This window comes from Hylobates moloch, unplaced genomic scaffold (assembly GCF_009828535.3).
Source record: "Hylobates moloch isolate HMO894 unplaced genomic scaffold, HMol_V3 SCAFFOLD_10, whole genome shotgun sequence".
NCBI classification, from domain to species: domain Eukaryota; kingdom Metazoa; phylum Chordata; class Mammalia; order Primates; family Hylobatidae; genus Hylobates; species Hylobates moloch.
This window is the reverse complement of record NW_026652285.1, coordinates 100,665,307-100,688,855: the sequence shown is the minus strand read 5'-3', so window position 1 is coordinate 100,688,855 and position 23,549 is coordinate 100,665,307. Positions and strand designations below refer to the sequence as shown.

General features: G+C 48.4%; 1 protein-coding gene across 20 annotated transcripts in view; it reads right to left on the bottom strand.

The window, feature by feature from the left end:
* Positions 1 to 1,191: 1,191 nt before the first annotated feature.
* The window catches only part of ODF2 (outer dense fiber of sperm tails 2), a 45,440-nt gene continuing 23,082 nt past the window's right edge, over positions 1,192 to 23,549 (bottom strand). For 17 of the 20 annotated variants that reach the window (XM_032165295.2, XM_032165296.2, XM_032165297.2 and 14 more), the window contains 13 exons: positions 21,338 to 21,409; positions 20,098 to 20,169; positions 18,622 to 18,738; positions 17,790 to 17,975; positions 17,202 to 17,311; positions 15,004 to 15,139; positions 10,519 to 10,629; positions 10,250 to 10,354; positions 8,110 to 8,268; positions 6,624 to 6,724; positions 4,223 to 4,385; positions 3,655 to 3,780; positions 1,192 to 2,424 (listed from right to left, as the gene is read on the bottom strand). In XM_032165295.2, the coding sequence (XP_032021186.1) occupies positions 2,236 to 2,424; positions 3,655 to 3,780; positions 4,223 to 4,385; positions 6,624 to 6,724; positions 8,110 to 8,268; positions 10,250 to 10,354; positions 10,519 to 10,629; positions 15,004 to 15,139; positions 17,202 to 17,311; positions 17,790 to 17,975; positions 18,622 to 18,738; positions 20,098 to 20,169; positions 21,338 to 21,409 (1,647 nt within the window). In that variant the 3' untranslated portion in view covers positions 1,192 to 2,235. Of the gene's footprint in view, positions 2,425 to 3,654; positions 3,781 to 4,222; positions 4,386 to 6,623; positions 6,725 to 7,941; positions 8,269 to 10,249; positions 10,355 to 10,518; positions 10,630 to 15,003; positions 15,140 to 17,201; positions 17,312 to 17,789; positions 17,976 to 18,621; positions 18,739 to 20,097; positions 20,170 to 21,337; positions 21,410 to 23,549 lie in introns of those variants that run through there. The other 3 variants (XM_032165299.2, XM_058444908.1, XM_058444909.1) reach the window with 3 other exon arrangements.

Here is a 23,549-nt window from a genome sequence, read left to right as displayed (position 1 = left end):
AAAATTAGCCAGGCATGGTGGTATGCACCTGTGGTCCCAGCTACTCAGAAGGCTGAGGCAGGAGGATCCCTTAAACCCAGGAGGTTGAGGCTGTAGTGAGCCATCTTTGTGCCACTGCACACCAGCTTGGATGACAGAGGGAGACCCTGTTTCAAAAAAATAAAAAGAGTGAGTTTTATGTGAATTATATCTCAATAAAAATAGAATGAGTCACAATTCTCCAGAGACGGCTCTAACTGGGACCCCAGACTTTCTGACCCTTCCATTGTCCACCACCTTGTGAGATCTCAGTTTGAGGTAGGAAGAATTCTCTCTGGAGTATAAGCAATGTGAACATTTTTCATTTTCTGAGTTTTTAAAAATTCCCTGGACTTCTTGTAATAAAAATATTTTAAAAAGAAAAATTGTTGGAAGAGTCCCCAGAGTCCCAGCAAGGGACTCCAAGAGAGGTGTTGCTCACACCAGAGTTACATAGCAATGCCCTGCACTGAGGTCTTCTCTAGTTTGGCAAAAATAATAATGAGTTATACAGATATATATACATGTTGGTGGAAGTTTGTCAATTGTCCTTTCTCGGGAAGGCCTTTCACCTATTATAAGTTCACGTCCATTTACGTTAAGAGTATGAAAATGGGCTTAGTTTTTTTGGCAGTGGTAGCTGGAATTACCTTCGTTGGAAAAACTGAAAGCTGGAAACTATAAATATCCTCAAAATTTGGTGGAGAAAAGAGATTTCTGGTCTTTGAAATCCAGATGCCTAGGTGGATTCAAGAACACAGAGAAGGCTGAGTGCGGTGGCTCACACCTGTAATCCCAGCACTCTGGGGGGCCAAAATGAGAGGTTCACTTGAGCCTAGGAATTCAAGACCAACCTGGGTAATGTGGTGAGATCTGTCTCTACAAAAAATAATAAAATTAGTTGGGCATGGTGGCATACACTTGTGCTGTCAGCTACTGTGGATCCTGAGGTGGGAGGATTGCTTGAGCTAGGGAAGTCAAGGCTGCAGTGAGCCATGTTCCCACCATGGCACTCAGCATGGGTGACAGAGACCCTGTCTCCAGAAGAAAAAAGAACAGAGAAGAAATTCTCTAGAGTTGAGTTAGAGTGACTGAGAGGTGAGAAGACTGGACCACCCAGGCCAATACTAGCTAGAATCAGAAGGGCAGAGGTTAGCATAGTACGAACAAAAATGGTGAACAAAAAAAAATGGCCCAGATTCTTATTCAGAAACCAATTCACATTTTAAAAATATATACTGTACACTATCCCATTCTCTTCCTAACAGCTAAAGTGATCTACCCTAAAACACCAAGCAATCCTTCTTACAGTTTGTTCCCTCCTGACAGTTCACTGATTACAATGTGAAAGCATCAACCTGAGCTAAAATGAAATGAGAAGCCTGATGTTTCAGGCACCAAGTACTTTAAAAATGTCTACTGGCTCTCCTGCAGCATTTTACTTAATCATTTTTTAGAGGAGGGATGAGGAGTGGTTGGGTAAAGGAAATCATCAAATGGAGCCTTAAATAACTGAACACAAAAGCTTTTTGTAAAATCACACAAATATTTCAAGAATAAATGCATTGTGGAGATACAAACCAGGCAAAAAGAAACAAAAATCAATGAAATTGGCATTACACTTGTAAAAGGCCAAATGGACGCAAGCCCTCGAGGGTCTATTGTGAAGTGCTTGGGGGCAAGTAGCCTCAAAGAAACTTGGGAGTGAGAGGTTTGCACCGAGCTTGGGAATGGAGCCTTGGGAAAACACCACACTCGTGAAATCAGAAAAAAAAAAAAAAAAAGCAAGTGATGGTGCTTACAGCCCAGGACGACCTCCTGCTGGTTTAGGTCAGAAAAAACCTGAGAGAGAGATTCCTAAAACAATGAGAGCTGTAAGAGGACTGGTGGAAAAAGTCCAGTGGAAATATTTTCTCGGGAAAGGAAGGAGCAAAGTCATGGTAAGTTAAAATGTGGTATCCTAATGTTGTAGTAAATTTAAGGCCTGTCGAGGAAATTTTAAAACTTTCAACAGGTGACTGTATGAGGGAGGAGAAAACCAAGTGCTTCCTGCTTCACCTGCTGCTTTCAGGACTTTTCTAGAGCTAGTAGCTAAGGACAAGACCCTGAACCCATTTTATCACTGGGAGAGGAAAACCACCAGGCTTCCCAGCTATGGCTTGGCAACTCTGGAGTTCCTACGGCTTCCATCAGGGCTCCAGGCCCTGATAGGTGGCCTCAGGCAGGAGGAGATCGGGAGCGGATGGGAGAGCTGGTCAGGAAGGTGGTATAGGGACCATCCCCAAACACATTGGCATATGATGATTTGAGGAACTGGACGTAGTTCTGCATGCTGCGGTTGGTGCTCTCGGACTGCTCCAGGCGATCTTTCAGGTCTTGCAGCCGGCTCTGGTAGCGGCGGTCTGCCTACGAGGAGAAACAGCATGGGCCCGCTGTGCAGTGTCCAAAATAGAAATCCATAGAGACATAAGGACTTTCTTAGGAGTTGCCAGAGGGTTTGGGGAGGTGAGTGCAGAGTGACTTCTAATGGGTATGGGGTTTCCTTTTTTTTTTTTTTTTTTTTTTTTGAGACGGAGTCTCGCTCTGTCGCCCAGGCTGGAGTGCAGTGGCGTGATCTTGGCTCACTGCAAGCTCCATCTCCCGGGTTCACGCCATTCTCCTGCCTCAGCCTCTCCGAGTAGCGGGGACTACAGGCGCCCGCCACCATGCCCGGCTAATTTTTTGTATTTTTAGTAGAGACGGGGTTTCACTGTGGTCTCGATCTCCTGACCTCGTGATCTGCCCGCCTCGGCCTCCCAAAGTGCTGGGATTACAAGCGTGAGCCACCGCACCCGGCCGGGTATGGGGTTTCTTTCTGAAAATATTCCAAGGCCAGGCACAGTGGCTCATGCCTATAATCCCAACACTTCGGGAGGCCAGGACGGAATGATCACTTGAGCCTAGGAGTTCAAGACCAGCATGGGCAACATAGTGAGACTCTATCTCTACAAAAAATATAAAAATTAGCTGGGTGTGATGGTGTGCACCTGTAGTCCTAGCTACTCAGGAGGCTGGGGTGGGAGGAGTTTGAAGCTGCAGTGAGCTATGACAGCACCACTGCACTCTAGCCTGGGTGACAGAGTGAAACTCTGTCTAAAACAAAACAAAACAAAAAAAAAGAGTCTGGGTGCAGTGGCTCACGCCTGTAATCCCAGCACTTTGGGAGGCCAAGGTGGGCAGATCATTTGAGATCACGAGTTGAAGACCAACCTGGCCAACATGGCAAAACCCCATCTCTACTAAAAATACACACAAAAAAGTAGCCAGGGATGGTGGCACATGCTTGTAATCCCAGCTACTTGGGAGGCTGAGGGTGGGGTGGGGATCATATGAACCCAGGAGGCAGAGGTTGCAGTGAGCTGAGATCGTACCACTGTACTCCAGCCTGGGTGACATAGGGAGACTCCGTCTCTAAATAAATAAATAAATAAATAAATATCTACCCAGGATATCCTTAAGGGATAGGAAAGTGATTGGAGAAAAATAAAACCATGTCATATTCACAAAAACAGTAACACAAAATACCCTGGCCCACAGGCCCCACAGAAGCTAGGTCTGCTGCCCACTCTCCTAGCCCGGCCCACCAGCCTGACTCACATCGTCACGGCTCCGCCGCAGCTGGCTCAGTTCAGTTTTGGTTCTGCTCAGCTGGGTCTCAAGGTCCAGGATTTTGTTCTGGGCTGCTCGCTCCTTGGAGAGTGCGTGCTCCTTGGTTTGTTCCACCTGCACATTCAAAGGCCCAGGACATGAGGCTGGTTTACCGGATATGGGGAACACTTGGCAAAGAGAAGGCTGGGCCCCTCCCACTATCTGGTCTTGCAGACAGCACTTGCACATCATTGTGGACTGTCTTCTCTAGAACGTTGGGGCAGGAACTAACTACGGGGACTATGCCTGCCACCCAGCTTTGCCTGCCCTGTGCCAGTGCTCCAGGAGTCACCACCTAAGACGTGGTAAGCCTATGTGAGGCTCAAGAGGGTAGTGAGTAAATGAGCAATCATCAGATAACAAGTGCTGAGACCTCTACAATGAAAATGTGATCCTTACAACTAATTCATGAAGCGGGTACTACTGTGTGCCCATTTTTCAGATGGAGAAATAGGCTGAGAGGTTAGGTGATTTGCCCAAGGTCACAGAGCTAGTCACTCATGAAATTGGGACTGACCTGCCTCCTCGCATCTTCAATGGTGCTCTCCAACTGCCTTGCCAGGGTCCCACATTCCCGTGTTTTCTCCTCCAGCCGCAGCTGGGACTGGTGGATTGCCTCCTCCCTCTTGGCAATCACCTGTAGGAACTCGATATTCTGGGCACTGGTCGCCTCCAGTTTCCTAGGTGAAAGCACTCAATCAGATCCTGGGCATACCCCAACCTGTCATGTTCCACCCCGCCAGGGGGCTGCCAGCCTCTCCTGGACTGGGGATCTCATCATGCCAAGAATCTCCAAGGAGCCACAGGAATAAGCCAAAGAAATCTGCAGATCAGCAAGGCGGCCAAAGAACTGTGCAGCTGGAGCAACTGGTTAGAGAACAGAGCGAAGGGTGGGAACGCAAGCAGAGACTGACCGTGGGCTTTGTTAAGTGTGGATAGCATCACATGGAACACAGCAACTTGCAGCTCAGGAAAATGGTACCATCATTATCCCCACTTTAGAGATGAAGAAACTGAGCCTCAGAGAGGGGAATTCATTGGCCTGAAGTCAGCACAGCTGGCAAGTCTGTAACCAAAACCTAAGCCCTCAACTTCTGTTGTTCACTGCTGCCTCCCACAGCAAAGGGACTTCAGCTACACCACTCAACATCTTGTGTGACCAGCCATAGGGCAGCTATGGCCATCCCGATATACACACACTGTCCTCAGTGCACTTCCAGGACGCCTTCCAATTTAAGGAGCTCTGCAGGGCCTGCGGGATCTAGCTGCCATTTCCAAGGCCAGCAGGGCAGAGCAGAGGTGGAGCCTGGAAGGAGCCCACTTGGTTGTAGCCTCCTTCCAAGTGCACTGGCCACCTGGGGCACTTAGGGACTCCTAGGATCTCAGGCACCTTCACCTCTGAAACTAAGGCTGGGACCAGGGCTGGAGGACTCTTGCCCACCTTTTTTTTTTTTGAGATGGAGAGTCTCACTCTTTCGCCCAGGCCAGAGTGCAGTGGTGCTATCTCAGTTCACTGCAAGCTCCGCCTCCCAGGTTCACGCCATTCTCCTGCCTCAGCCTCCCGAGTAGCTGGGACTACAGGCGCCTGCCACCGCGCCTGGCTAATTTTATATATATATATATTTTTTTTCTTTTTTTAGTAGAGACGGAATTTCACCGTGTTAGCCAGGACGGTCTCGATCTCCTGACCTCGTGATCCGCCTGCCTCGGACTCCCAAAGTGCTGGGATTACAGGCGTGAGACACCATGCCCGGCCTCTTGCCCACCTCTTACAGATGCTCATAGAAGCTCTCGAGGAAGACAGTCACGCGTCTAAGTCACGCTTTGCCAGTTATCAACAGTATGATGCTGGGAAAGTCACTTAACTCCTCCCCAAGCTCAGTTTCCTCATATTTAAAACTGGGATAATACCAGCTAACTAATAATATATGCTAAGCTATATTGAGTGCTTCTCTATGCCAGGTAACATGCTAGGACCTTTACCAGGATTATATCATTGAAGACTCACACCACCACCATGAAAAGATTATTATCAGCCAGGTGTGGTGGCTCCCGCCTGTATTCCCAGCGCTCTAGGAGGCCTGGGTGGGTGGATCACTTGAACCCAGGAGTTCAGGACCAGCCTGGGCAACATGGCGAAACCCCATCTCTACAAAAAATACAAAAATTAGCCAGGCGTGGTGGCGTACGCCTGTAGTCCCAGCTACTTGGGAGGTTGTGGCAGGAAAATTGCTTGAGCCCAGGAGGTAGAGGTTGCAGCAAGCTGAGACTGCACCACTGCACTCCAGCCTGGGTGACAGAGTGAGATAATAGATAGATAGCTAGACAGACAGACAGACAGATAAACTCTACCTTGACCCTTTCCTCAAAAGGAGGAAATTGAGCTTCAAAGGAATTAAATGGTTTGCTCAAGATCACAATGCTGGTAAGTGGCAGAGCTGAGCCCCAAGGCCAGGGCTTCTGATTCCCAAAGTTGTACCCTTCACCTCTGACTGCCTCCAACAATCCGTAAATAACAAAGAAGGGTCAGATCGGAAAGGTCTTGGGAAGGGTGACTGGCAAGAAAGGGCAGAAAAGAGTGGGGAAGTGCCCCCACCACAGTATACTGGCTGCTCCATTCAAACTGGGCCCTGCTGGCATCCCTGGACCAGGCATGCCTTTTGGGACAGGTGGTGCCTACAGGTGAGCTGATCCTGGTCATGCTGTCACGGAGTGTCTCCCCAGGCTGAGAGGCCCCCTTGCTCTCTCCCACAATGCTTACCACTGAAATGGAAGCAGCTTTTCCTCTGAGGTCTGCCTAGTACCTTCCAGGGCCTCGAGTCCCTCAAACACTTCCGCACACTAAGCAAAAAATAGCTAAGTGGCTGAAAGTCTCAGGTCCTAGGAAGAGGACAGAGATGGGACCAAGTGCCTCTAACCTCTCCAGTTCATCCACCTTCAGACTCAGCTGTTTATTTTCCTTCTGGGAAGCCTGATGTTTCTCTCTCGCCATCTCCAGCTTGTCCCCCTGGTGTTCGATCTAAAATGACAGGAACACAGACTGGTTTACAAAGGAATTTCCCGCTAGAGCCCTCCCCTTTCCCTGTGACCTGTTGTCCACACCCAGGAAAGGGGCACAGTGCCCTCAGCAGGCGTCCAAGTCTCAACGCACAACCTAGAGGAGAAAGGACAGCAGGGACAGGTTAGGCCCAACTCCAAAGACAAAAGGCTCTCCCCACACTGGGAGAAACCAGGTTTGATGCTAAAGAATGACGAAGATGCTTTCTCGATCAGGAGAGGCCACTCAGAGAGGCCCAGCTAGGATCCAGGACAGACATCAGAAGGCAGAAACAGCTGGTAGGGCTAACTGGCCCATACAAACCAACCACAGAGCTTTACCTGTTATGTTGCTGGTACTATTGATCTCAACTTCCTCTTAACTGGGGGCAAGTGCTGGCAAGACAACAGGAAATCTGTCAATCCTTTCGAGTTGGCAAGTTTGAGAATTTACCCAGAGGGCTGTTTTATGCAGAAGCCTCAGCTATCAGGGCTCAAAGGCCCTGAGAACGCTCAGGTTCAACGGAGAAGGCAGGCAATGTAAGGTTACAGTACTGAGAACATGGGCTTGGGAACCAGACAGAGTTGGCTGGGTTCCAATCCCTGCTTACTAAGTACTAGCTCTGTGATGGTAAGGAATTACTTCTCCTCTCTGTGCCTTGGGCTGCTTTCTGTAAAATGGGGAAAATAACACTTGCACCTCACAAAGTTCCTGATGGAATTAAATGAGAGAATGCAGGAACACAGAAGAGGTGCTCAAAAAATGGTAGCCCCTTTTCTAATTATCACAAGTACACACGTCAAGAGTGGGGAAGGGGCCTTGCCCAAGGTCACGCTGCAAATGAGTGGTATATAATTTCTTGGACACTGTAGGCAGTAGGCATGGTTCCAGTAACCCAGAGACAGACTGCTTCTGGGAGAAAGGGACTGCTCGCTTCTTTCAGGACAGAATCTCAGGCAGTGAATGTGTTAAGAGTCAGAAGAAGCAGCTAAAGCAAGAGAAAGAAAAAAAGAAATTCTACGGCTCGGTGTTTGCTGGTATCTCCCAGCTGTGGGTGTGGAGCTGAGGACAGCTGCAGAGCACACAGGCAGAGGCAGGCAGAGGCAGCAGCTTGGGTGGGGGCAACAGCAGGAGGGCCCAGTAACTCCAGGCAAGTGACGGCTCCTATAACTACAATCACTTTGTGCAAACACATGGCATTTGGCACACCAGACTTTTATTTCACAGCACTGATGATAGCTCACTCCTTTTAAAAAGCAGCAGCCAAGGAAAAGGAAGTAGTCCTTCCTTGGGGGGCGTGCAGCTCATCTTGGTATTCGGGCCCCTGCTCGGGTCAGTTCGTGGGACCCTTTCTGCCAGTCCCTTACCCGGCTGCGCAGGTCTGATATGATGGCTGTGAGGTCGATGTTCTTCCGCTCATAGCCCTGCAGTTGGTCTTGGCACTCTGCCAGCTTTGCCTCCGTGATCTTCAGGATGTCAGGGAGCTGCTGCAGGTCAGCCAGCTGAGACTGGAACTGCCTTCGTGCCTGAAGCAGGAAGGAAAGACCCATAGTTGGGAAAGGCCTGGCTCCTAGTGGAGCCAGGCAGAGTCCTTTAGAGTTAGGGCAGGGCTGACACAGTCCCCAGTGGAGGATCCTGCAAAATCCACAGCAGAAGTGTGGCCTACACTCCCCGCTGGCCATTGAGCAGGTGGCTTGCCATTCATTTAGTTATTCGGTAACAATGGCAACCACACAGTAAACACCAAGACCCAGGCATTGTACCAGGGGCTCTCTGCACACTTTCTCATTTAATTCAGACAACTTGTAAAACAGGTGATGCTGTCCCCCCATAAGTATAGTAAGGATCAAGAGAGCTAAGTCATTTGCCCAAGGTCATTCAGCTAAAAACTGGTAAACACAGGATTAAAGTCTAGTCTAACTCCAGGCCAGGCGCAGTGGCTCACACCTGTAATCTTAGCACTCTGGAAAGCCAAGGGGGGTAGATCATTTGAGGTCAGGAGTTCGACACCACCCTGGCCAACATGGTGAAACCCCGTCTCTACTAAAAATACAAAAATTAGCTGGGAATGGTGGCACACGCCTGCAGTCCCAGCTACTTGGGATGCTGAGGCAGGAGAATCACTTGAACCCGGGAGGTGGAGGTTGCAGTGAGCTGAGATCACGCCACTGCACTCCAGCCTGGGCCACTGCACTCCAGCCTGGGTGACACAGCAAGACTCTGTCTCAAAAAAAATAAAATAAATTTAAAAAGTCTAACTCTAAAGCCCCTAGGAAAGCAGTCACAATGCTACAGGTCAGAAGGAAAGGTGAGAAATATCTGGTCTAAGTCCATCCTTGTACTTAACACGGAGACTGAGGACCAGAGGGGGGCTTGACTTGCCCAAGGTTATGAAACAAATTAGTGGCTGAGCCTGGACTCAGCCCATCTCCAAGGTAACCATTAAGATAATCCCCCTGCTGTAATCAGCCAAACCATCTGTAGAAGAATAAGGCTCTTTGAGAAGAGGATGGGAGACATATTTTCTGGCTGGTACAAAATAAGGACACCATATAGAATGAAATAGGCATGCCAAAGACCTGGCATAACTGTAGATTTCTGTCTACTTGGATGCTCCAAGCATGAGGTTTTTTGTTTTTTTGTTTTGTTTTGTTTTGAGACAGAGTTTTACTCTTGTTGCCCAGGCTGGAGTGTAGTGGCACGATGACGACTCACCGCAACCTCCACCTCCCGGGTAGCTCCCGAGTAGCTGGGACTACAGGCATGCGCCACCAGGCCCAGCTAATTTTGTATTTTTAGTAGAGACGGGGGTTTCACCATGTTGGTCAGGCTGGTCTTGAACTCCCAACCTCAGTTGACCTGCCTGCCTCAGTCTCCCAAAGTGCTGGGATTACAGGTGTGAGAGACTGTGCCCGGCCAGGATAGTTTTGTTGTTGTTGTTATTTTAAGAAAATTGAGGCCAGGCGCGGTGGCTCACGCTTGTAATCCCAGCACTTTGGGAGGCCGAGGAGGGTGGATCATGAGGTCAGGAGATCGAGACCACGGTGAAACCCCATCTCTACTAAAAATACAAAAAATTAGCCGGGCGTGGTGGCGGGCGCCTGTAGTCCCAGCTACTCGGAGAGGCTGAGGCAGGAGAATGGCGTGAACCCGGGAGGCGGAGCTTGCAGTGCGCCGAGATGGCACCACCACACTCTACCCTGGGCGACAGAGCGAGACTCTGTCTCCAAAAACAAACAAACAAAAAAAAGAAAATTGAAAAGGAGGTAGAAGAAAACCAAGAGAAAAGACAAAGCAGTAGCATGAGAGAGAGAAGAGAGGAGACAAGAAGGAGACAAAGGAAAGAGAGGCACAGGGTAGAGTGGATGAGCCCACCAATGAGAAAATGAGCTCAACTTTGTTGCCCAAATCAGGTAGGGTCAAAGGCAAACAAGGGGAACAGACTCACAGACATTGAGTTAGATATGGAATTGGGTAGGAGAAGAAAGCAAGGAAGGAAAGCAGTACCGCCTCAATCTCTTTGTTCATCTCATCTTTAAGGATCTTGTTCTCTTTGTCACAGCGTTCTAGCTGGGCAGCTACTTCATCAGCCTCCAATCTGGTCTTCATCACCTAGGGACCAACAACACTGTGGTTCATCTTAGGCAGAGCCACGTTTTGGTGAAAACCATCTTCCATACCCAACCCTTCCTGGGAGTGGCCTGGTAGGGAGCTCCCAGTCTGATAGGGGCAGGGTGGGCACTGCTCAGAAGGGCCAGGGCCCCAGTGAGGCCTACCTGACTCTTATAATTGTCAATCATCCCCTCATAGTTCTTCACTGAGGCCTTCAGCTGCTGGACCTCGAGGTGTGCCTGGTTGAGTTTGTCCTCCATTGGGGCAAAGCTGGCCTGCAAGGGATGGCTCATGGGTAACCCACAGGAAGGTTCTGCATCAGGTGGACCTCCTACCCTCAACTCTATCCAAAGAACCAGCAAAGGAAAGACCCCCTACTCTAACCCACAAAGCACTTTCCCTGAGAGAAGCATGGAGAAGCAGGTAAGACTCCTAATGTTAGCCGGGCGCGGTGGATCACGCCTGTAATCCCAACACTTTGGGAGGCCGAGGCGGGTGGATCACGAGGTCAGGAGATCGAGACCATCCTGGCTAACACGGTGAAACCCCGTCTCTACTAAAAATACAAAAAATTAGCCGGGCGAGGTGGCGGGCGCCTGTAGTCCCATCCCAGCTACTCGGAGAGGCTGAGGCAGGAGAATGGCGTGAACCCGGGAGGCGGAGCTTGCAGTGAGCCAAGATGGTGCCACTGCACTCCAGCCTGGGTGACAGAGCGAGACTCCGTCTCAAAAAAAAAAAAAAAGACTCCTAATGTTGCCACCTCAAGTGAATAGAGATGCAAATAAATGACTTCTGTTTTTTCTTAATCCAAAAGCAATACATAATCATTAAAGAAAATGGGGATAAAACCAAGACACACTAATCCTAATGCTTAATGACTTGGGATATGGCTATGTATCTATAGCTGCATAACTTTTTCGTTTCTGTCAAAAAGAATGAGACTATACTATACTTACTGCTATGTAACATACTTTTTCCCTGCCATGGGATCTGCCAGGTTGTATGTAACATACTTTTTATTTGTTTATTTTTTTGGGGATGGAGTCTCACTCTGTCGCCCAGGCTGGAGTGCAAAGGCACAACCTCGGCTCAGTGCAACCTCCGCCTCCCAGGTTCAAGCTATTCTCCTGCCTCAGCCTCCAGAGTAGCTGGGATTACAGGCACACACCACTACACCCGGATAATTTTTTATATTTTTGGTAGAGATGGGGTTTTACCATGATGGCCAGGCTGATCTCAAACTCCTGACCTCAAGTGATCCGCCCACCTCGGCCTCCCAAAGTGCTGGGATTATAGGCGTGAGCCACCACATCCAGCCGTAACACACTTTTTAAATTAACATATGTTGTGGGCCGGATGTGGTGGCTCACACCTGTAATCCCAGCACTTTGGGAGGCCAAGGTGGGCGGACCACGAGGTCAGGAGTTTGAGACCAGCCTGGCCAATATGGTAAAACCTCGTCTCTACTAAAAATACAAAAATCAGCCGGACGTGCTGGCGTGTGCCTGTAGTCCCAGCTACTTGGGAGGCTGAGGCAGAAGAATCGCTTGAACCTGGGAGGTGGAGGTTGCAGCGAGCTGAGATTGCACCACTGCACTCCAGCCTGGGCAACAGAGTGAGACTCTGTCTCAAAAAAAAAAAAAAAAAAAAAAATTATGCTGTGTACTTCTCTCAAGTCAATAAATGTCCTCTCAACTTATAATGCAGGTGGGAAATTTAAAAAAATAAATAAAAATAAATAAATAAATAAATGTCTTCCTATAACCCAAATACTCATCTTCCTATATAACCCAAATACTGTTCATAAATCATGGTGTATCAAATGAAAAAATTAAGTAGTAGTCACTTAAAGGAGAGATAAAGCTCAAAAAACCGACCTTAACAGATGTCCGTAAATATAGTTAAATCAGAAAAGTGACAGAATAACAGATGGATGAGTGGATGTGTCTGTGCTTGATATGTTAGTACTGGGGGAAAATCTAGAAAAATATATGTTCATGGCTAGCAGAGATCTTCACGTCTACATCACATTTCTGTAATGTTTTGAATTTTTACTATGAGCATATTTAACTTTTATAATTCTACTAGGAAAGGCTAGGTGTGGTGGCTCACGACTGTAATCCCAACACTTTGGGAGGCCAAGGCAGGTGAATCACCTGAGGTCAGAAGTTCAAAACCAGCCTGGCCAATGTGGTGAAACCCTGTCTCTACTAAAAATACAAAAAATTAGCTGGGCATGGTGGCGGACGCCTGTAATCCCAGCTACTTGGGGAGGCTGAGGCAGGAGAATCACTTTATCCTGGGAGGTGGAGGTTGCAGTGAGCTGAGATCGTGCCACTTCACTCCAGCCTGGGCAACAGAGCAAGACTCCGTCTCAAAAAAAAAAAAAAAATTATACTAGGAAAATATACTTCTACAAACATCATTTTGAATGGCCACACTGTAATACGCTATACAGATGCACCATACTATAACTAATCCCCTAAATAATTGTTGGCTTTTAAAATTTTTTTTGTAGAGATGGGGTCTTGCTGGGGTTGCCCAGGCTGGTCTAGAACTCCTGGCCTCAAGCAGTCCTCTTGCATTGAGATTACAGGTGTGAGCCACCATAGCTGGCCTCCTAAATAACTGTTAAGACGTGCATGTTACTTTTAATTTATCCGACAATTGCACTGTACAAATGAGATACTACTACACTCCCACCGGAGTAGCGAACATAAAATAGACAATACCAAGCTACCAAGCGTTGCCAAGGAGGCAAGAAGCAACTGTTATCCTTTTACTCACCACTGACAGGTGTGGAGATTTGTTCAACTACTTTACTATTCAGTAACATCTACAGTAACTACTACTCAGTGACACACTTTGCTATTCAGTGACATCTACCAAATATAGACTTACGCACACCCCAGTGATGACCTGGCAATTCTACTTCAAGGTATATAAACAATAAAGACGCACCAAATGTGTACACCTAAAGACATACAAAGATGTTCACAGCAACACTAGGGACACCCAAATGTCCACTGACAGTAGAATGGACAAATATACTGTGGTGTGTTCATATAACGGCATACCCTAGAGCGCTGAGGATGAATAAACTGCTACAAACAATGGGGCTGACTCAACAAACTTGTGGAGTAGAAGCCAGGCCCAAGGATATTCAAACTATTCAAATCTCTAAAGTTAAAAGCAGGCAACTAATTTGTGGTGACAGGAGATGGGCTAGCAGTTACCTTTACAGGGCTATTAGTAACAAGAAAGGTCACTAGGGTGCAGGCAAGGTTCAGTCAGAGTGACTGATGGACAGAGTATATTCACTTTATGAAAATTCTAGGATCTGTGTATTTTTCCCTATGTTATTCTCCCTTAAAATCAATCTTAACAAGAAAAAACAAAATCAGTGAAAACATAAAGCTAGATGTTATTGCCCAGATCAACAAAAAAGCAAGATAAAACCTGTCTCTGAAATGTCAACCTCTGCTCAGGTGCCTCTCATCCCTGGCAGGCTGGAAGCGGGTATGGTGAGTTAAGAGCTAGGGCTCCAGAGTCAGACTCGGGTTCCAATCTCAACTCCGATACTTCCTAGGGCAAAATATTGGCAAGAAACTTGACCTCTCTCTCAGCCTCAGTTTCCTTATTCTCATTTCTTTTCTTTTGAGACAGAGTCTTGCTCTGTTGCCCAGGCTGGAGTGCAGTGGTGCGATCTCAGCTCACTGCAACCTCTGCTTCCCGGGCTCAAGCAATTCTCCTGCCTCAGCCTCCCGAGTAGCTGAGATTACAGGCACACGCCACCATGCCCAGCTAATTTTTTTTGTATTATTAGTAGAGACGGGGTTTTGCTATGTTGGCCAGGCTGGTCTTGAACTCCTGACCTCAGGTGATCCGCCCGCCTCGGCCTCCCAAAGTGCTGGGATTACAGATGTAAGCCACCGCGCCCGGCCCCTTTTTCTCATTTCAAATGGAGATAATCATCACGTTACTGGCAGTTTGGACAGTTTAAGTGAGAATTAATGCCTGTGAAGGGGCCCAGCAGGCCCCCAGGAGAGCCCATGTTAACCTCAAAGTGAGTTCTATCTCATGTGCGCAGGCTGAGTACACCATGTTAGGCGTATCACATGCGTTACCACATTCTCACAACGACCTCATTTCCTCTACCTAAGAAGAGGCATGGAATGTTTTCACTCAGGTCCTACAGCCAGGAAGCAGCAGAGAAAGGACTTGAATCCAGGGTTTTTTTTTTTTTTTTTTTTTTTAACACAGAGTCTCTCTGTTTTCCAGGATAGAGTGCAGTGGTGCAATCACCGCAGCCTCAACCTCCCAGGCTCAAGCGATTCTCCCAACTCAGCCTCCTGAGTAGCTGGGACTACAGGTGCATGCCTCCACACCTGGCTACTTTTTGTATGTTTTGTAGAGACAGTATTTCGCCATGTTGCCCAGGATGGTCTTGAAATCCTATGCTCAAGTGATCCACCTGCCTTGGCCTCCCAAAGTGCTGGGATTACAGGTCTAAGCCACCATGCCTGGTCAAATCCAGGCTTTTCTGACTCCCTCTTAGTCAAGATGCCCCCAGACCCACTTAAGACAAGACCTGTCATCAGCTCGCTGGGCCCCACCCAGCTGACTGGTCCCCAGCTCTCACTGCAAACCTTCAGCCTCTCATTCTCCAGCTTGAATGCGGAATACTCAGCAGTCTGACGGTGTAGTTTCTCCACCAGGCTATCCCGGTCTTCCCGCATCTTCTCCTCCAAGGTTTGTTGTTGGTTTACGAGATCTGTTACCCGGCTGGAAGATCACAAAGTGATAGCAGACAGAGAGAATCAATTACACAGGTCATTGTGTGGTGGGACCAAGTGTTCTCATCACTCGACATACTGCCTGCCTGCTCCCCAGTCTCCACACTGAGAAGCAACTCTGCTGCCCTGCCTCGGCATTGCTGCTGTGGCACTCCCATGCCTGTCCTATCTCCGAACGATGTCCGTTAAGATGTGTCTCCCATACCTCCCCCTCCAAGATACCATCTACAATTCAACAATAAGCAATGACTTATTAAGAGAAGTGTGGCTGGGTGTGGCGGCTCACACCTGTAATCCCAGTGCTTTGGGAGGCCAAGGTGGGAGGACTGCTTGAGCCCAGCAGTTGAAGGTTGCAGTGAGCTATGCTGGTGCCACTGCACTGTAGCCTAGGTGAAAGAGCAAGACCTTGTCTCCATTAAAAAAAAAAAAAAAAATAGAGAGTGAGAGAGGGATGTGTACCCATCTTGATCCTCTCATAAGACCAAGACACTCTTTGAAGGCAAGGACCAGGGACATGATTCCCAACTCTGTACGACACCTCCCTGAATCTCTCTTCCTATCAGGTCTTGGTGTTAGGACAGACTCTTCTGGAATCCCTTCCTAGACTCCCAGGCTGGTGGTGGTCAGGGATTATCACCCAGGCATTCCACTCCAGCAGGGCCCTGAGCACCCTGGGCTTTTGTGCCCCCAGCAGGGGGCTGGTGCCATGACTGGCTCATTCACAGATGAACACCCACCTAGCACAGGCAGGAACGGCAATGAGTGTGGTGTGGGAAGAAGGCACAAATAGAGAGAAAGATGCCAATTTAGGAGCCAGCTGCCTGCCCCACCCCCAGTCCCTTCTGCTCCCTGCTGCTCCCTAAGTCACTCAGCAAGGCTATCATCAGTCAAAGAGCAGAGACTGTGGCCTCAAGAGGAGCCCTGGGGCTCACAGGTGCTTACTTCTCTATCTTGACCACAGACCCATCAAAAAACCTTTGCACAATATGTGCTCTCAGTATTGACCAATTACAGTACACCACTGAACACTGACTAGGCCCAAGCAAACACATCAGTTTGCCAGCAACTCCAGTTTATCTGGCAAACTCCTACTCACACTTAAAAACCCAGTTCAGACTTCAAGACATCTTGTCCCTGACCCCTCCCCTGTACCATGTATGCTTCTGTCTTAGGTATCTATGTTCTCTCACTAGACAGAGAACTCCCTAAGGACAGCAGCTGGCATAGAGCCTGGCACATAGCGGGTTCTCAGAACATGTTTGCTAAGTTGAGTTGAATATGGTAAGAGACTTTCCTGACCTGGGAGATTAAATGAGCTTCCCCATGACCTATCCTTAGTCCAGGGAGTACATGCCTCTTGTAGCCCTATCTCCTCTACAGAGTAGAGGGCAGGGAATGCATGTGTCTTCTTACTGCTGTAACCCTGATGGCCAGCACACAGCAGCTTGATATATGGTAGATGCTCAATACATGTTTTTCCAATAAATGAAGGAACAAATGAGAATGACGGAATGGTCACTGCTCACAGTTCACCAGTGGCAAGAAACGTGTCAGCTCGGTCACTTGCAACTTGGGGCCACTTTTGCCCCCTACTCCCATGCCATACCACTGACCTACTGACTGGCAGGCACTGGCAAACAGCTGCTGTCCCTGGGCAGACAACAGAGAGAAGACACTTGGGTCACCATCTGCCCCATTCCCCAAGAATAGGAATGAGGACACCAGGGTGCCCATTTCAAATGCTGTGTAGACTGTGGAAAGGCTCAGGCCCAGGTGCTGAAGTCAGACCCACAACTCTGTGACCAGAGAGACCCGGCCCCTACCCAGTGCCTGACAGTAGGGTAGGACCCGAGGACTAGGGCCAGAGCTTGCACCCCAGCTCCAACCAGAAAGCCCAGTTCAGGGCTGCCCACATCGCATCCCAGTGCAGCCCCCAACCCGGAGAGTACAAACAGCAGTCACGTGGACTTCTGTGAGCCACCAGGCTCCTCCCACCTGCACATGCAAGTCCCTCAACAGCCCCACGTTCCCTCTCCTACTCTAAGACATACTCATTCAGGACAATAATTTCCAGCTCGAGGTCTCCCTTGTCTTTTACAACTTGGTTGTAGCGGCTCCTCCAGGACTCCAGAGTGGATAAAGCTTCAGCAACATAAAGATCCTGGGAACATGGGACAACAGGGCCTGTCAGCCTAGTGTCAGTGCTGAGGCTGCCAGGAGCTGGGAGCGGGCTCATCCTAGGTGGTTTCTCACCCTGGTAACCTAAACCTCACTCTGGAATTCACCTTTCTAGAGGGTGCTGGCAGTGACAGTGGGAGCCCAGCTAGTGCTCCCAGATTTCTAGCAATCAAATGTATCCTGTTTGTAAATCCTTCCTTAACCATCATTCTCACCCACAAAGTTGATGTGGCTGAACTCTCCTACAAAGCCTGCAATCATCTCTAGCCACCCACCCATCCACCTTTTACCCATTTGATCCCCTTAACTCCCTCTCCCTCCTCCCCAGCCATCTATCCTTTCGACCACTACCATCTCTCATCCACCCACCCCTCCCCGCTACCCATCTGGCCGACCACCCATCTGCCATCACCCAGCCCTCCTCAGGGCAGGTGAGGAGCTGGGCACCCCAGGCCTGCGACCTTGTCGGCGAGTTGCACGTGCAGCTGCTCAGCGTACTCCTCGCTCTTCTCGGCTCGCTCCTTCTGGGCTCGGATGGCCTTCTTCAAGCTCTCTTTGTCTCGGTCTCCCTTCTGCTTCAACTCTTTCAGCTGCTCCATGATGGCCTCCACTTCTGCCTTGTGCTGATTCCCGCTGCGCTCCAGATTCTGGAAGGGGGAAGGGGTGAGACAGAGAGGGAGAAGAGAGACAAGGAGGTTGTGGGAAGGCAAAGCAGAGGGTGAAGGAGAAAGGGAGGAAAAGGCAAGAGGAAAGAGGAAACAAGGAAGACAGAAAAAAGTGCTCAGCTGTGTGAGAGGCTCCCCTAACTCAGACCAGAGACACAGTCCCTCCCAGCTCCCCACGACACCTCCCTGGATCTCTCAGCCCATGGGGTCTTGATATTAGGTCAGAACTGCTCTGGAATCCTTCCCTGAACTCCCAGCCTTGTGGTCAGAGATAGTTCCTTGGTCACTCAGCAGACATATGACCTCAGAGGACCCCTGGGCTACAAAGACACCATCCCTTTCCCTTGGGTAATTAGGAGAACTGAGGGCCTAGGGGATTAAGTGATAGGCCTGGAGGCATGGCACGCAACCTCGTCACTGTTGGGAAGGATGCCCAACACCTCCTGGGTCTCTGTCCATTGCTCTTGCCACTGTCCTTGAATGTCTCTGAGGCCTGAGTATTTTGTCATCAGCTGCCTCAGAAACCTTTGGAGGCACACTTCCTGAGTGTGATATCTGGGCCAGGCCACTACCATCAAATTGGCAGGCCCTTGCCTCCTCTTTCTCCGCTTGCAGGGCCAATAGGTACCTTGATCTGCATGCACAAGCGACTGTTCTCAGCCTCTTTGGACCGAAGCTGTGCCTGCAAATGCCCACGCATGGACTCCATGGATTTAGAAAGCTCAGAGGCTGTCTTTGCTTGAGCCTGTGGAGAGACAGAAAAAGTGATGGAGGCACAATTTTTTTTTTTTTTTTTTTTTCATACGGAGTCTCGCTCTGTTTCCCAGGCTGGAGTGCAGTGGCACAATCTCGGCTCACTGCAACCTCCACCTCTTGGGCTCCAGCGATTCTCCCACCTCAGCCTCCTGAGTAGGTGGGGTTACAGGCATGTGCCATCAAACCGGCTAGTTTTTTGTATTTTTAGTAGAGACAGGGATTCACCATGTTGGCCAGACTGGTCTCGATCTCCTGACCTCAAGTGATCCACCTGCCTCGGCCTCCCAAAGTGCTGGGATTACAGGCGTGAGCCACCGTGCGTGGTCAATAATTTTTTTTTTTTTTTTGAGACGGAGTCTCGCTCTGTCGCCCAGGCTGGAGTGCAGTGGCGCAATCTCGGCTCACTGCAAGCTCCGCCTCCCGGGTTCACGCCATTCTCCTGCCTCAGCCTCTCCAAGTAGCTGGGACTACAGGCGCCCGCCACCACGTCCGCCTAATTTTTTGTATTTTTAGTAGAGACAGGGTTTCATCGTGGTCTCGATCTCCTAACCTTGTGATCTGCCCGCCTTGGCCTCCCAAGTGCTGGGATTACAAGCATGAGCCACCGCGAACGGCCAATTTTTTTTTCTTTTTTTTGAGACAGGGTATCACTCTGTTGCCAAGGCTGGAGTACAGTGGCGTGACCATGACTCATTGCGGCCTCAGTCTCCCAGGCTCAAGTGATCCTCCCATCTCAGCATCCAGAGTAGCTGGAACTACTGGTTCATGCCGCCACACCTGGCTGATTTTTCAATTTTTATTTTTATTTTGTAGAGATGGGGTCTCCCTGTGTTGCCCAGGACAGTCTCAAACTCCTGGCCTCAATCAATCCTCCTGCATTGGCCTCCCAAAGTGCTAGGGAGTGGCGTAGGCTGGTCTGGAAAAAGTGCCAGACATCAGCTACTGCACCCGGCCCAAAGGCAGGATTTGAACCCAGCTCTCTGCATATCCATTATATTCTACTGGCTCATAAAAATGCACAACTGCGGCTGGGCACAGTGGCTCATGCCTGTAATCCCAGCACTTTGGGAGGCCGAGGCAGGCAGATCACGAGGTCAAGAGATCAAGACCATCCTGGCCAACACGGTGAAACCCCGTCTCTACTAAAAAAGCAAAAATAAGCTGGGCGTGGTGGCGCACACCTGTAGTCCTAGCTACTCGGGAGGCTGAGGCAGGAGAATCGCTCGAACCCGGGAGGCAGAGGTTGCAGTGAGCTGAGATCGCACCAGTGCACTCCAGCCTGGCGACAGAGCGAGACTCCGTCTTAAAAAAAAAAAAAAAAAAAAAGCACAACTGCTGGGGACAATACCTTCTCACATTGTATTTCCTGAAGGAGCTCTTCCACCTCCTTGTCCTTGTCTTGCAGCAGTAACAGCAGGCGCTGGGAGAAAACACAAGCTGTTAGGTGCCCCTGGGAAGGGCAAAGAAGCCCGGCCCAGGGAGGAGAGAGACTTGTGAGTGCCTGGCCACTGGGGCCCAAGGTCCTACATACATTGGCCCATGTCAGAGATCCTGGTAGGAAGCACCTAACATATGTATTAAAACATTTTTTTTAAACAATGAACATGTATTTACTTTGCAATTTAAGAACAGCAATGTTAATTGTAGAAAACATTGAGAACACACCAAAAAAGTCCTCCAAAGAAACCCTGTAACCCCCCATGCAGAGATAACCACTGTTAATGCACGTTAACACTCATATGCTCAGCACCCTGTTAAAAAAAAAAAGTCATATGCCTACTTTGTTCCATAGCCTAAAATCTCATGTTTACCACAATGTGATTAAATCTTCTGTATCTTTTGAAAGAGCTACTTGACGTTTCAAGTTACTGAGGTATATCATAACTTAACAAGGGTTCTTGAGCTGGGAATGCAGGTTTAGGCATTATCGCCGAGCTTGCTGCATCTCCACTCCTTCCTCAACTAAGCATCAGAGGCCACAGGCCACAACTTGGGAAACTGGTACTCCGTCTCCCTCACCTCTCTTGGAGACTTACAAAAGCATTAATACAGCAGACACTTCAAAAAAGTCTTGGAAGAAGCTGTTGAACTTCATGTTCAGGCCAGCCTATGGTTTCCCAAATTTTACTGGCTATGGAACCTCCCCTTTGGTTTCTTCCACTCATTAACATCTTGAGGAACTTAGGGTTCCATGAACAGACTTTGGAATATGCTGCTTTGGGAGAGATTCCTAGAATTAGGATTACTGAGTCCAAAGGTGTGTGCTTTTTGATGGCTTTGAATCCATAATACAAATTTGATGGAAATCCAGCTTTAACAGACACGGATGATTTACAAATTCAACATCATTATTACCCTCCCTATGTTGGTGTCCAGCTTTGTGGCTCAAGGTCTCAAGTAACTAACTAGATAAGCCTATCAGAACCAGCATGACAGAAGGACATCAGCCCATTTTACAGATCATGAAACTAAGACCCAGCGAAATGCTCCAGCCCTCCTGCCTTGATCCAAGCACCTCTACACTTTGTAGTGGAACGACGCTCTTGCCACCTGTACCCACTAAAGTAGATAGGGGCAGCCTTAGTTACCGCTTTCTCTGAGTCGGCCTCCGCCAGCCGTTTCAGCAGTGCTCCTTGTTGCTCCATTAGTCTTTCAGAATCCTTCAAACAAAGGCAAAGGAAAAGGTCAAGTCATTAAGCAATAAACCCAGATGTCTACATTTTATTGATTCTTTACCTTTTCCAAAAATTGTATTTTTTTTTTTTAGGAGTCTTACTCTGTTGCCCAGGCTGGAGTGCAGTGGTGCAATCATGGCTCACTGCAGCCTGGTCCTTCGGGGCTCAAGCCATCCTCCCATCTCAGCCTCCCAAGTAGCTGGAACCACAAGCACGCACTACCATGCCCGACTTTTTAAACATTATTATTATTTGTAGAGTTGGAGGGTCTCCCTGTTTGCCCAGGCTCGTCTTGAACTCCTGGGTTCAAACAATCTGCCTGCTTTGGCCCCCCCAAGTGCCGGGATTACAGGTGTGAGCCACCACACCTGGCCCAAAAAACTGTAGTTCTAATTTGAAAAGTAATGTGAATATATTCTCACTATGAAATAGTGAATGCTAATAAAGCTACAGTTCCTCCTGTACCCACCTCCAAACCTTACCCTACTGCTATTAGTTTGAGGAGTATCCTTCCCATCCTTTTTCTCTGCATCTACAGAGAAATACTGTATTTCTCTGTATTGAAAATACTGTACAGAATTCAATACTGTATTGAAATACTGTTTCTCTGTAATGAAACAATATTTTGCTGCATCAAGAGAAATACTGTTTGTCTGTGGGGGAAGGGGGAAGGGATTCATGTGTAACTTTAGGAAAATATCATATTGTATTTATGTGTTAATTTTTTTTAATTTTTTTATTTTTTAGAGAGGAAGTCTCACTCTTGTCCCCCAGGATGGAGTGCAATGGCACGATCTCAGCTCACTGCAACCTCCACCTCCCGGGTGCAAGCGATTCTCCTGCCTCAGCCTCGCAAGTAGCTGGGATTACAGATAACTGCCACCACGCCTGGCTAATTTTTGTATTTTTAGCAGAGACGGGGTTTCACCATGTTGGCCAGGCTGGTCTCAAACTCCTGACCTCAGGTGATCCGCCCACCTTGGCCTCCCAAAGTGCTGGGATTACAGGCACGAGCCACCATGCCCAGCCGTTACTTGATTTTTAAAAACAGCTTTATTGAGATATAAATTTGAACACCATTTAAAGTGTACAGCATGGTGACTATAATTAATGATGTATTATATACTTGAAATCTGCTAGGAGATCTTAAGTGTTGTCACTACACACACAAAAAAAGGTAACCATGTGATGTGATGGATGTGTTAATCAGCTTGATTGAGGTGGTCACTTTACAATGTACATGGGTATCAAATCATCACGATGAAAATCTTAAAATGTATACTACTTCTGTTTGTCAAATATACCTCAACAAAGCTAGAAGAAAAAATAAAGTGTACAATTAAATGGCTTTGGTATATTCCATTATTAACTTTTAAAAATTGTGGTAAAATATATGTAACATAAAACTTGTCATTTTAACCTTTTTATTTCTTTGTCTTTTTTTATTAATTTTTTTGCACACAAAACAATAAACATTTTCTAAAAATACATACAAACAAAAAGATGCATATCAAACATATTAGGAAGGTTGCACATGGGAAGACGGGGAATAGAAATGGGGGGTGGGAATTAAAGAAAATAAATGAGAGAGGGACTTTGTATGGATCAATGATAATAATTCAATCCTCTATTTGACAAAGAAGAAGCAGAAGGAAGAGGAAGAAAAGGCAAGTGGGATAAAGGATCAGAAAGGGAGGAAAATAGAAAAAATTAGAGTAGGACTCCAGGGTAGACCTGTTTTGTTGTCGCTGGGTTGGTTGGTTGGTTTGTCTGTTGTATTTTTCATATGTTTCGTCATCTTGGCCAGGCTGGTGTCGAACTCCTAGCCTCAAGTGATCAACCTGCCTCAGCCTCCCAGAGTGCTGGGACTACAGGCGTGAGCCACCACGTCCAGCCCCCACATTGCGTCTGGCCTCCGTGGTAGACCTCCCAGACGGGGCGGTCAGGCAGAGGCACTCCCCACATCCCAGATGGGGCGGCCGGGCAGAGACGCTCCTCACTTCCTAGACGGGGTGTAGATGGGGTGGCGGCCGGGCAGAGGCGCTCCTCACTTCTCAGACGGGGCAGCCGGGCAGAGGCGCTCCTCATTTCCCAGACGGGGCGGCCAGGCAGAGGCGCTCCTCAC